Raw genomic sequence first — 14,466 nt, 5'->3', positions numbered from 1 at the left:
CACCTCCATATATAGTTAATTAATTTGATTGTGTGAATAACTTTTAGGCAGTCAAATGCATGCGGTCAATGATTTTTGTTTTTGCCCTTTTTGTGCTACTTCTCGTGGATATGTATCACTATTTTAAAATTGATATAGCATTTAAACCACAAGCTCAAAATTCGATTAAATTTGACAAAAAAAAAATTATCTATCGTTAGACATCTAACACAATGCAGTGAGGGGAAAAAAACAGATATTATGATGATATATTAAAAACTATGTCATGCTCTAATCATATTCCAAAATTGTGAGGGACTACTCACAAATTATAGAGTAGCAAATCTAAACTAAAATTTTCAATTAGACCATCAAATAATTTCTAATACTATACATACGCTTATATGTTTATGTATTAAATGACTTTACAAATACCTAACGTTGACCAAATTGCAGTAACTAATTTTAATATTACACTCTAGTCATTTTTTCCCTATATAAGAAGCCATCATTTGGTCTTTTTCCTACATCATACATTTCATTTGTTTCTTATTGCTTTTTCATGATGGCTAACTTGTTGATGTTTGTATTTGTTGGTATGGTAATGACATACCTTCAAATAATAGGTATTTTCTCATCATCTCATTATCTTGGTTTTACTTTAAACATTTTATTGTTATTATTTTTTGTATACCTTCAAAGGATTAATTTCTTTTGGGTATCCCATATGCTTTATGCATGATTAAGAAATTTACCAAATCGCTTTTTCTGTTACATAATTTATACAGACGAGTTTATGTTCTATGTACTATTGATATATAAATATTTATATAACTCGATTACTTAAAATGTAATTATAGGTAACCCTCTTTTATTAATATTGGTTGGTCGCTTGAAAAAATAGTCAACAAACTATTATAATTGATTAAACTATATCGATAACGTAAAATCTTATACAGAATAGGTGCTTTAGTTTCAAAGGGTGTCAACTTGGGTACTTATGTAATGGCGGAGGCACGATTAATGAAGGGGTTCAATTGAATCCCTTTCGTTGGAGTACTGTGTAAATAATGCGAGAATAATAATTTTCATATACATATAAACTTTTGAATCTCTCCTTGACATAGAAAAAGTTTTTATTGTAGTGACATAAGTAGTTTAGAAAATTGCTTTAGGTCGCAAGTTTGAATTTTTTGAATCCCCTTATTACAATTTTTGGCTCCGTCGCTGATTCGACAATAAATTCCTTTATTTACACTATCTTTTTTTTATTTTATGATGCAGAGGCACAACCTATTGGAGTATGTTATGGAAGAAATGGTAACAACTTACCATCAGCACAAGATGTTGTAAATCTTTATAAAGCTAATGGCATAACAAATATGAGAGTTTACGATCCAATTGCTGAAACACTCACTGCTCTTAAGGGAAGTAACATTGAAATAATTCTTGATATTCCTAATGATAATCTTCAAGCTTTAACAGATCCAAATGCAGCTACAAATTGGGTTAATGCAAATATTGTGGCTTATTCACCAGATGTTAAGTTCAAATATATAAATGTTGGAAATGAAGTATCCCCTGCTAATGTTGCAACATCTAAATTTGCTCCCTTTCTTATCCCCGCATTGCAAAACGTGCAACAGGCGATAACGAAATTTCAACTTCAGGTTAAGGTCTCAACGGCTATAGAGACAGGGATTTTGAGGAACACATATCCACCTTCTCAGTCAGTATTTAGCGACGATATAAGCAGTTTCATTAACCCACTTATCGGGTTCCTGAAACAGAATAACTTGCCTGTCCTAGCAAATATTTATCCGTATTTTGGTTATCTTGGCGACCCTGCTCATGTGCCACTCCCTTATGCACTATTTACACAACAGAATCCCGATCCATCGGGCTATCATAATCTTTTCGACGCTATGTTGGATGCAACTTATTATGCAGTTGAGAAAGCTGGCGGAGAAAACTTGCCAATTGTTATTTCGGAAAGTGGATGGCCATCTGATGGTGGAGATGGAGCAAATATAGATAATGCTGGAACTTATTACAGTAATTTGATTAGTCATGTGAAGTCAGGTGCAGGAACTCCACACAAGCCTGGAACTGCTATAGAAACTTATTTGTTTGCTATATTTGATGAAAATATTAAGATCGGGGCCGAGACTGAGAAGCATTTTGGAGTTTTCCATCCTGATAAAACTCCCAAGTATAATCTTAACTTCCAGGAGAGTAGTTGATTTTACAAAATTTGTAATTCTTCAATGATTTTAGGTGAAAACTATTGTCTCAATAAAAAGAATATATAAAGGAAGTTAGCCCCGGAAATATGTAGTTCATAATTCTCATATCTATATGCATACCACCTTTATAAATTTATTTATGCTGTCAAATTACTTGTTTAATTGCTTATTTTTTATTTATATATTAATGTTTATATACTTATTCTATAAATTTCAAACACGTCGTTATCCTGAATCATATTGAAGTTTCAAAGATTATTGGTGGAAACTAAGAGAGAAAAGGGGAAATAAATAATTGAATCTTAAAACTTGATTTTTTATTTTTGCTTTTCATGACTTAGATATATAAAATATGTAACTATTAACAAGTGATACACGTATAACGGCACGTGACTAACGACTAGTTATTTATGAAACGATCCAATTAGATTTCCTTGTTTCAATTCGGGAGCTTTACATAAATAGCCGGTCAGATTCAATATTAACTTTTTTTTAGTCGTATACAAAGATTATATACTGATTATACATGGTTATACATATATTATACATGAACAATAAGTATATTATATATCTATCAGGTATTTTTAATTCAAGTGTAACGATCCGACTTGTCATTTTAAGAATTAGCTCCCCTTTAACGGCTTAAGACCTCGAGCAGCTTCGTAATGTGTATTATGACTTGCGCGTGCGGTCAAGTTTTATTTTTGGATGATTCGAGATTTAATTGAAAGAACAATATATTCTTGTTTTGGAAGCTTAAATGAAAAGAGTTGACCAGAGTTTTACTTTTGTGCAAACGACCTCGGAATAGAACTTTAATAGTTTCAATAGGTTCGTATGATGATTTCGGACTTAGGCGTATGTCCGGAATTGGAGTTGGAAGTCCGTAGAATAATTCGGCGCATTTTGGCGAAATTAGAAAGTTGATGTATACTAATTATATTATTCTGTGTGCAAACGAGAACTATTAATATGATGGATATCAATTGGATAAAGTGAACGAGGCATATTATAAGTGATGTGGGGTCTAAGGAGAGGCCTAAGCACAAGTCAAGTTGAAAATTTCATGATAGACTAAAAGTTTCAAGTGGGTACGCACAAGACCAAATTTTGGACGAGCATATCTACATACATATAAAGAGTTATATGATGTATAACCTATCAAATTAAATCTCTTTGAGTCTAGTTTTTAACGCTTCAAACCGTTCGTTATTTGGATACTCCTACAAGAAGCTATGACCAAATTACTAAAGACTGACAGAAAGCAATTTTGCGGCCAATTCTGCGACCACAGAATCATTCTGCGAGCCGCAGAAGTGGTTATGCGACCGCAAAATGGTCGTAGACTTGTCCAGTGAAGCCTATTTCTAGGCATCTGTTTTGCGGTGTATTATGCGACCCGCTTGCCAATTGTACGGTCCATTATGCGACCGCAGACCTGAGTTCGGAGGGTTAATTTTCCTATTTTCATAACCCGACCCCATTTTGATAAATAGCCTTTGGGGCTTATTTTGGGGGTATTTTTATAAGGGGTATAGAGAGAAGTAAGAGCATTTTAGAGAGAGAAGGAGGAAACCTAACATTATAATCATCCAATCTTGCACCAATCTTCAAGAATTAAGGAAGCCAATCACAAGATCTTCATCTAAGAGGTAAGATTCAAACCCCTAGTCTTCAATTTCGAGTTTGGGGTAAAAGATGGGTGATTGAGAGTATGATTCTTGAGTGTAAGAGTATTATGCATATATTCTTGTACCAATAAGGTTTGTGGAAAGATTGTTGAGCTCAAATAAGTAAGGATTGGGTTGTGGAGCGAAGAAAATCTTGTAGAAGAACCTTGTAACCAAATTTGCACACCTAGTGTTTGATAAAATACTCAAATGAGCTGAAACCATGCATATCTTCCTAATTATGGTTCGATTTTGTTATGTTTCTAAATAGATTGAAGTTTGTAGGATTTTCGAAATATTGTGGTAACGTAAGGAAAGCTCAAGAAAGACTGGAGCCGTTCGGAGGAAAATTCACGTGAGAATGCTATTTTGGAATATCGGCTTAACTCCGTTAAGGTAAGTGTCTTGTCTAACTTTGTGTAACGACCCGACCGGTCGTTTTGAGTATTATAATCCTATTTTCCCATTTACTGCTCAAATTGTGAATTACAGTTGTTATTTGGCTTGCCGGGGTAATTGGTTTGGGTTCGGTGAGGTTTTGAAATGATTTGGAGCACTTAGTTCCAAGGTTTAGAATTTAAGTTGAAGAGGCTGACCGGATGTTGACTTATGTGTAACGACCCCAGAGAAATTTTGCTAAGGAAATTCAGGTTTGGTAGTGCCGAGGTAGATCAATTAGTACAAATATTATAAGCTCGGACTTTTTGGGTTGAACAATGCACCGATGTGTAAAGAAAAATTTTGTCGGAAAAGGGTCTTTTCTGCGACCACTATGCGGTCGCAGAATCACTATGCGGACCGCATAATGGTCACAAAGTGGATCAATAGAGGGGCAAGATTTGAGAAAAATCTGCGGTGCACTATGCGACCGCAAACCTGTTTTGCGGTGCATTATGCGACCGCAAAACAAGTATGCAGACCGCATAATGATAGCGGACCGGGTCAGTAATGCCCAGATTTGGAGGCCAAATTATGCGGCCAGTATGTGGACCGCATACCTGTTATGCGATCGCATATGCGACAACATAACTGCGTCGGAGCTTCCATTCTTTCTAATTTTTGACCCGACCCAACTTCGATTTATAGCCCTTGAAGTTCATTTTTGAGCCAAAATCTGATATTTTAGAGAGAGGTGAGAGCATTTTAGAGAGAGAAAGTGAAGACTTAGTCATTTATCCATCAATTCTTATTCAAGGTTTGAAGATTTCACAAGGATCTTGCTAGGGCATCAAAGAGGTAGGAATTTCTTTTCTCAATTCTTCAATTTCGGGTTTGGAGTAAAAATGGGTGATTTATAGTATGATTCCTGGGTATAAGAGTATTATGTATACATACCAATAAGGTTGTGGAAAGATTGTTAAGTTCAAATGGGTAAGGATTGGGTTGAAAATGGTAGAAATCTTCATAGGTTTTAATTGAAGATTTGAGGTTCGAGTTGGTGTCGGATTTTGGTGAAATTTGTATGGTTAGACTCGTGGTTGGATGAGCGTTCATATTCTGTAACTTTTGTCTGGTTCCGATATGCGGGCCCCACGAGCAATTTTTGAAGTTAATTTCGAATTTTATTGGAAAACTTAGTATCTCCTTATGGAATTAATTACAATAATGGGTATTGACTGAATCGAATTAATTATGGCTAGATACGAGGCTTTCGGAGACCAATTCTCGTGAAAAGGGCATAGCGGAATAAAGAATTACACGGTTTGAGGTAAGTAACAGTTTTAAATATGGTCCTGAGGGTATGAAACCCCGAATTTTTGTATCATGTGATTATTTTGGAGGTGACGCACATGCTAAGTGATTGACGTATGGGCGTACACCGAGGGGATTATGACTTGGTCCGTCCCGTGAAAACTGTAAAGTTGAATAACTTATTGATAATTATGTGTTCTCTAATTGTTGTGGAAATTTGACTATAAGTTAGGTTAGAAACCATGTTTAGGCTATATGTTGGTATTGTTGGGACCTACAGAGGTTGTGTACATATTGAATTATTTGCTTAAATTGTTATTTTGTACTCAGTCATAGTTACTTGATTATTTTGTCTCAGTATCTATTGTTCATTATTGATGTGTCATATTATTGTTGTTTGGGCTGATTTCATGATTGTTGAGAGCCCTAGAGACTGGAGAGCTTTATGACTGAGTGAGGCCGAGGGCCTGATTGTGAGATATTATACTATAGCACGTGAGTTGGCCGTGCAACATGTGAGTTGGCCGTGCAGATCCTTATATTATACTATAGCACGTGAGTTGGCCGTGCAGCACGTGAGTTGGCCGTGAGGATCCTTATATTATACTATAGCACGTGAGTTGGCCGTGCAGATCCAAATATTTATATTATGACATATGAGTTGTCCATGCAGCACGTGAGTTGTCCGTGCAGATTATAGCGCTTGGGCTATAGGAGCCCCTCCGGAGTTTGTACACCCCCAGTGAGCGCGAGTACCCACTGAGAGTGAGTGATGAGGGCTGGGAGCCCAGTGAGTGATTGTTGTCCTAAGAGGTTATACTTGATTTCCATTTATTGTTGTACTTAGTTGCTATCTGTCATTGTTGTGAAATCTCTGGAAGATTGTTGATATACGGATTACATGAACAGGAACTGTATAAAAATTGATTTGACATTAAACTGCCAGATTTGATAGCATGTTTATTCTTTGTTGGAATTACTGGAAATTAACCATAACTGTGTAGCTCGTTACTATCTTCAGTTCCTTATTTATTATTGTTACTTGCTGAGTTGGTTATACTCATACTACACTCTGCACTTCGTGTGCAGATCCAGGTATCCCCGGACACAGCAGGTGTTGATCCTTTCACGCGGTTGATTTTCAGGAGATTTTGAGGTAGCTATCGTGTTTCCGCATACCTTGTCTCTCCTTCTCTATCTCTTTGTTTACGGTATTTGGTCTCAGACTATTATAGACTATACTTTCCAGATTTGTATTCATATTAGATGCTCATGTACTCAGTGACACTAGATTTTGGGGAGTGTTCGTATTTGTATTTGGGAGATTTTGTATTGTATTTAAATATTATATTTTCAAACTTAAAAGAAATTATGGTTTAGTGACATTAACGGCTTGCCTAGTATCGAGATAGGCGCCATCACGACGGGTGAGATTTTGGGTCGTGACACTTTGTGTGGGGCAAACCACCCCTTAGGATTTGAGATGATTGTGTCATTTGTGTTATATGAAGGTCGTGTACGCGAGATGACGAGTGGGTACACGACCTATATGTGGTATTTGACCGGTTAGGACCGTTAGACTCCTTTTATACAATTGTTTGTAAATATCATGTTATGATTATATCTTTTATTGTTAGAATTGTTTGTACGTGCTTTACTTGAAATTGTTAGTACATGTTCCATCCTTGTTGTCAAGTTCACCCTATATGCTAATTGTTGATTGTAGTCACTTGTTGAATTAGTGCTTGTCTGCTATATGCCTTGATTGTGGATTGTTATTACCTTGCTATTTGAATTCGTGAGCTATCGTGTAGCTTTTTCATTAATTGTAACTTCTTTGTGTAGACTCGTTATTCCTTATGATTTTGTGGTACACCGTAGTTGGCTGTAAATTGGTTGTTTAATTTGTGTTGCTTGAGGAGCGGGTTGCACGCCGCAACAGATGTGTTAAAATGTTTAATTTGAGGAGCGGGTTGCACGCCGCAACAAATTTGTTGAATGAATATATTGGAGGATCGGGCTACACGCCGCAACAGAATTTAAAATGAATATATTGGAGGATCGGGTTGCACGCCGCAACGGAATTTAAAATGAATATATTGGAGGATCGGGTTGCACGCTGCAATAGAATTTAATATGAATATATTGGAGGATCGGGTTGCACGCCGCAACGGAATTTAAATATGAAATTATTGTGATATTAAGGTTAATTCCGATTGTAATTCTCATGATGCATTCCATGTTGGGACGGTTATTGTGATTTCTTAAATAACTTCATTATATTTTGAACATAATTAATTAACCGTCAATGTATTAAAAATGAAACAATATGAACTTCTTGTGTGAGTCATGCATCCTATGTGATATGATAAGCTGTTGAAACTTAGCAGATTTAAATGAATGAATTTTCAAGAGGTTTTACTTGTGTGTCTTTCAAAAATAAAACTCATATTTTATTCGGAGATTTACTAATCTAAATGGTGATTATATTTCTACTCTAATTGGTATCTCAAATTTGATCATTATATTATTGTCGTGTAATTTACGTAAAAATTATTATCACGTATTACTTTAATAAATCCCATATTTATCTCGTTAAGATTTGATTGAGTGTCTTATTTGTATAAATATAATATTTTATCGCATATCATATATTTCTAAACTGAGTTCAATTGATATTCTCTTTGTACAACCTATCCACTATTTTACCTTATTTAAATCCTAAATTGGCTTAATAACTCATTAGACACTTTACTATGTTCAAATTGGATTTGTATTTAATTGTGTTTAAATTATTCATCATTTCATGGTAAGGATGAGAGTAAGAGAACTATGGGTGATGCCGTGCCATGTTTATATTATAGTTGTACTCTGACTGTGTTGTTGCTTAATTGCTTGATTGTTTGCTCGGTGCCATCCGTGTTATCATTATTTTCATTGTTGAATGGAAAATTCTTCTATTATTGGCCTTATATTGATATTCTTTCCTTGTTAGCTTTATGCAACATATTATACAAGTTTATATGTCTGGTAGGTGTCTTGACCTGGCCTCGTCACTACTCTACCGAGGTTAGGCTTGATACTTACTGGGTACTACTGTGGTGTACTCATGCTACACTTTTGCACATCCTTTTGTGCTGATCGAAATATCTCAGTGTTGTTGATAATCTTACTAATTGATCGGACATTGCTGTGGAGACTTAAGGTATACCTACTGTCACGTTCGCAAGCCTCAGAGTCACCTTCTAATATTTTCCTGCACTGTTGATTATATTCGGGAACAGTTGTATTTAGAGATTTTCTAGTAAACTCTGTAGAGCTTGTGACTTGTACTACCGGTTTTGAAAATTGTATTAAATTTCTACTTCATATTTATTCTAGATATTTGGTTGATCTATTATCAGTTCAACTGAACTGTTAAAAATGGATAAGATTTAATCTAACGTTGGCTTGCCTAGCAAGTGAAATGTTAGGCGCCATCACGGCCCCGAAGGTGGGAATTTCGGGTCGTGACAAGTTGGTAGCAAAGCTCTATGTTTATAGGTGCTACAAGTCATAAGAAAGTTTAGTAGTGTCTTGCGGATCGGTATGGAGACATCTGTACTTATCTTCGAGAGGCTACGTAAACTATTAAGAAATTTCACTTCTTTCATTCCTTGTCGTGCGGCATTGATTCATCATGAAATATATATTGCACATTCCTTTGCATCCACTCGTGTATGACATTGCACACTCGGTATCAGCTGTGCGCTGATGGTTCGTGATGCCGCGGATTGACTACGAGGGAGCCAGGTATGCTCAACATTGTCTCAATGTGTGGTTCTGACCGAACATGCGGATGTATTGAAATATCACTCAGTGAATCATGTGGGGGGTACAAGAGAATTTGGCATGTGGTTGATTTGTACGAGTTGTGAAGGTTAATATTATGGATCATCAGACATTGTGACCTATGACATCGCGCCAAGTGGGGGAGTCTACTATCAATGGACGGATTATGGGGTCACATGTTATATCAGTTTGGGCCTGAGATGTATATGTGCGCGGTACTGAAAGGTTACCCAAAATTTGCACATATTTAAGGCCCGAGATTTTGTAGGGGGTAATGTTGGGACTTGCGGTATGTCTGTGTCCTTAATAATCATATACTTCAGAATCAAAGGAGTTAGAGAAACAACTTCAAATTTACAGAAGGTCTATTCAGTGTGGGCGTCTCGGTTGCGACATTATGAGGTACTCCAGAGGAAGTGCAGTGATTGACGAGCTTCTGGACTACGTGGTTCGTTCCAAGATTTATCTGTATGGAGCTCTACTTTTGTGATCATTGTATATAAATAGGGTAAGAGTTATCCCAAGGAAGAATCGAAGAGTATGTGAAAAAATGGGTCAGCTCAGCAATATTGAGTCAGCATAGCAAAAGAAGAAATTGGCCTTGGGAGAGATAATACTCCCCGGTGTTTGTGGCAAGCCTATGAAGAGGACAGACCAACCAATGCAATACCACCTACTTGGGCTTAGTCTTCATAAATGCTTTGAAAGAGTTTGTTCCCCAGACTTTCCGTAATGTGTGCCGCACAGAGTTTGAGCGGTTGTGTAAGGACACCACGACGATGTCAGAATATGCCATTAGGTACAGCGAGTTAGCCTGTCATACTCCTACTTTGGTTCCTACAGCCAGAGAGCGAGTCCACAGATTCATTAAAGGACTCAATTATGACCATAAAATTATGTATGGCTCGGAAACTACATGTTGATACTTCATTTCAGCAATTGGTGGAAATTGCCAAGATGTTAGAACGTATTTGAGGTGAGGAAAAGGAAACTAAGGAAACCCAGAGGTCTCGAGGTTCTAGAAGATTCAATGGATTCTATTCTACAACTATGGACCATTATGGCGGAGGCTCGGGCGGTCGGCCAGCCTAGACCGCATTTCAGAATACTCGTAGTGCTCCAGTTAATTAGGGCACTCATGTAGGGCAGTCATCTTTTAATAAACCATTGGCACGAGATTCCTACAATGGTTATTCCAGTTATCCGGCACAAACTCAATATGTGCAGCCGAACTGCATATGGGTTGTTATGAGTGTGGTGATACTAGGCACATCATGAGAAATTATCCCAGACTTGGGAGAAACCTATTTCATCAGAACACCCAGGTCGAGGACTTCATTACAATTACTACTCTACCTACACTACCAGTTAGGGGTGGAGGACAGGCGGGTAGAGGGCGCCCAAGAGGTGGAGGCCCGACCCATTGATATATTTTCTATGGTATGGTTGAGGTCGCTACACCAGGTGGTGTCATTACAAGAACGATCTCGATTTATTATAAAGTAACAGTTTCCTTAACTTGATTCGGTTCTGAGTATCGAGGCAAGTTCTCCTAATATGCTCCACTCGTGAGTGAGCTTCGTAATCCTGAAATCTACTTGTGTGAATACTCTTTTTTGGGAGATTATAAGGAGATAGTTGTGTCTATCATTATGTGTTGGTAACAAAAAATAACTGTGAGGCTAAAAGTGACTTTGTTTATCATTTCGGTGAGTATGATTTAATTTCCAGATAATCGTCACGACCCAAACTAACCTCTGTCGTGATGGCGCCTATTGTGGAGCTAGGCAAGTCGACTCATTTCCAAAACAACCGATATTTTCATTTCAAAGATAATTTCAAGGTTATTTAACATAAAACTTCCATTAAAGAGTTCAAATTAAAGAAAAATAGAAGTGCGGAAAAGAAAAGCCCGACATCGGGGTGTCACTAGTCATGAGCATATACTACAATCTGTCTAACAATATCAAGGCTAACTCAGCCCGAAAAATAGCTAAATACACATAGAGGAAGATAAGAGGGAGAAGAGCAGGGGCTGCGATCGTCAAACAGCTACCTTGCTATCTCCAAGAAAATCTGCAACCAGAACACTCAATAACCGATACCGTGTCTAGCTACACCTGAATTTGCACACAAGGTGCAGGGAGTAACGTGAGTATGCCAACTCAGTAAGTAACAATAATAAATAAAGACTGAGCAGTAGTGACGGGCAATAAAGCATATAACGTTCATATAAGGAAATCTTAGTAAAATACCACATGCTTTTAAAAATCAGGATTTGAATCAAATTATCTAGTTTAAACCCAGTTCCAGTAAAAATCATTTAAAGATATTTTTTCAATAGTTTTTCAAACAAATGCTCAATGCAAAGGTGAGCAAAAATGATGAAATCATAAACAGCCCCTCGGGCAAAACATCACTCATATACAGCCCCTCGGGCAAAACATCACTCATATACAGCCCCTCGGGCAAACCTCACAGTCACTCGTGCCACTCGGGCATACCTCACAATCACTCTTGCCACTCGGGCATACCTCACAATTACTCATGCCTCCCAGTCACTCAGCACTCGGCACCTGGCACTCGCACTCAGTAGGTACCTGCGCTCACTGGGGGTGTGTACAGACTCCGGAGGGGCTCCTTTAGCCCAAGCGCTATAATCTACACGTACAACTCACGTGCTATAATCAGGCCCTCGGCCTCACTCAGTCATAAATATGCTGCAAGCGGGCAGCCCCGATCCACACTCATCCTCACAAATCAGGAAAATGGGACGAAGCCTCTGTTTTTATAATTCTGTCCAGACAACCTCGGTTCTGCCTCGATCTTGGCCTTCGATCTTGGTCCTCAATTCTGGTCCTCGACCCTAGCCCTCGATCCTGGGTTCGATCTGGGCTCGATTCTGGCAGAAGAAATTTCCAACAGAAGGAAATTGCAGCAGCTGTTGCAGTTCTATTTTTGATCCATTAACCATCCAAAACTCACCCGAGGCCCTTGGGACCTCAATCTAATATACCAAAAAGTCCTAAAACATCATACGAACTTAGTCAAATCCTCAAATTACCTCAAACAACTCTAAAACCATGAATTACGCCCCAATTCAAGCCTAATGAACTTTGAAATTTCTAATTTCTACAAACAACTTCGGAACCTATCAAATCACGTCTAATTGACCTCAAATTTTACACACAAGTCCTAAATGACATAACATAGGTATTCCAATTTTCATAATCGGATTCCGACCCCGATATCAAAAAGTGAACCCCCCGGTCAAACTTCTCAAAAAATAAAACTTTCAGCATTTTAAGCCTAATTCCTCTACGGACTTTCAAATAATATTTCGGACATGCTCCTAACCCCAAAATCACCATACAGAGCTATTGGAATCATCAAAATTCAAGTTCGAGGTCGTTTAAATATAGGTCCATATCCGGTCCACTTTTCTAACTTAAAATTTTCAATTATGTGACTAAGTGTCTCATTTCACTCCGAGTTCCTTCCGGACTCGAACCAACTAACCCGATATAACATAATATAGCTGAATAACACAAAAAATAGGTAGGAATGGGGAAAACGGGCTATAACTCTCGAAATGACCGGCCGGGTTGTTACATCCTCCCTCTCTTAAACATCCATCCGTCCTCGAACGGGTCTAGAAACATACCTGGAGTCTCGAATAGGCGTGGATATCTGCTCCGCATCTCCAGCTCGGTCTCCCAGGTGGCCTCCTCCACAGGCTGACCTCTCTATTGCACCTTCACTGAAGTTATATCCTTTGACCTCAACCTTCGAACCTGTCGATCCAAAATAGCCACCGGCTCCACATCATAAGTCATATCACCCTCCAACTGAACCGTGCTGAAATCCAAAACATGGGACGGATCTCCAATATACTTCCGGAGCATGGAAACATGAAACACTGGATGCACACTCGACAAGATGGGTGGCAAGGCAAGCTTATAAGCCACCTCCCCTATTCTCTGAAGCACCTCAAAAGGCCCAATGAACCGGGGGCTTAACTTGCCCCTCTTCCCAAACCTCATAACACCCTTCATGGGTGATACCTTCAGCAAAACCTTCGCACCCAACCATAAAAGACACATCACGGACCTTCCTATTGCATAGCTCTTCTGCCTAGACTGCGCCGTGCGAAGCCGCTCCTGAATCAATTTCACCTTATCTAATGCGTCCTGGACCAAGTCTGTACCTAAGAGCCTAGCCTCACTTAGCTCAAACCATCTAACCGGAGATCTACACCTCCTCCCATACAAAGCCTCGTACGGAGCCATCTGAATACTCGACTGATAACTGTTGTTATATGCAAACTCTGCGAGTGGCAGAAACTGGTCCCATGAACCCCCAAAGTCAATGACACAAGTACGCAACATGTCCTCCAATATCTGAATAGTGCGCTCGGACTGCCCGTCCGGCTAAGGGTGAAAAGCTGTGCTTAACTCAACCTGAGTACCCAAATCTCGCTGCACGGCCCTCCAAAACTGCGATGTGAACTGAGTACCCCTATCTGAAATGATGGAAACTGGGACACCATGCAGGCGAACGATCTCTCGGATGTAAATTTCAGTCAACCGCTCCGAAGAGTAAGTAGTACCAACTGGAATGAAGTGCGTGGACTTGGTCAGCCGATTCACAATAACCCAAATAGCGTCGAACTTCCTCGAAGTCCGTGGGAGCCCAACTATAAAGTCCATAGTGATCCGCTCCCACTTCCACTCTGGGATCTCTAACCTCTGAAGCAAGCCACCCGGTCTCTGATGCTCATACTTAACCTGCTGACAGTTTAGACACCGAGCCACAAACCCAACTATATCCTTCTTCATCCGCCTCCACCAATAGTGCTGCCTCAAATCTTGGTACATCTTCCCGGCACCCGGATGGATGGAATACCGCGAGCTATGGGCCTCTTCAAGAATCAGCTCTCGAAGCCCATCTATATTAGGCACACATATCCGGCCCTGCATTCTCAGCACGCTGTCATCACCAATAGTCACATCCCTAGCATCACCTTTCCGAACCCTGTCCTGAAGAAC

At 38.8% G+C, this 14,466-nt stretch overlaps 1 protein-coding gene across 1 annotated transcript; it reads left to right on the top strand.

Moving 5' to 3' along the window:
* Positions 1-521: 521 nt before the first annotated feature.
* LOC142164392 (glucan endo-1,3-beta-glucosidase, acidic-like) lies at positions 522-2,361 on the top strand. The gene is made up of 2 exons (XM_075222370.1): positions 522-605; positions 1,264-2,361. The coding sequence occupies exons 1-2, from the start codon at positions 542-544 to the stop codon at positions 2,220-2,222; spliced, it is 1,023 nt and encodes a 340-aa protein (XP_075078471.1). The 5' UTR covers positions 522-541; the 3' UTR covers positions 2,223-2,361.
* Positions 2,362-14,466: the final 12,105 nt, after the last annotated feature.

The sequence above is a fragment of the Nicotiana tabacum genome, chromosome 9, assembly GCF_000715075.1.
Source record: "Nicotiana tabacum cultivar K326 chromosome 9, ASM71507v2, whole genome shotgun sequence".
In the NCBI taxonomy this organism is placed as follows: Eukaryota; Viridiplantae; Streptophyta; class Magnoliopsida; order Solanales; family Solanaceae; genus Nicotiana; species Nicotiana tabacum.
This window is presented reverse-complemented; position numbering and strand designations above follow the sequence as displayed.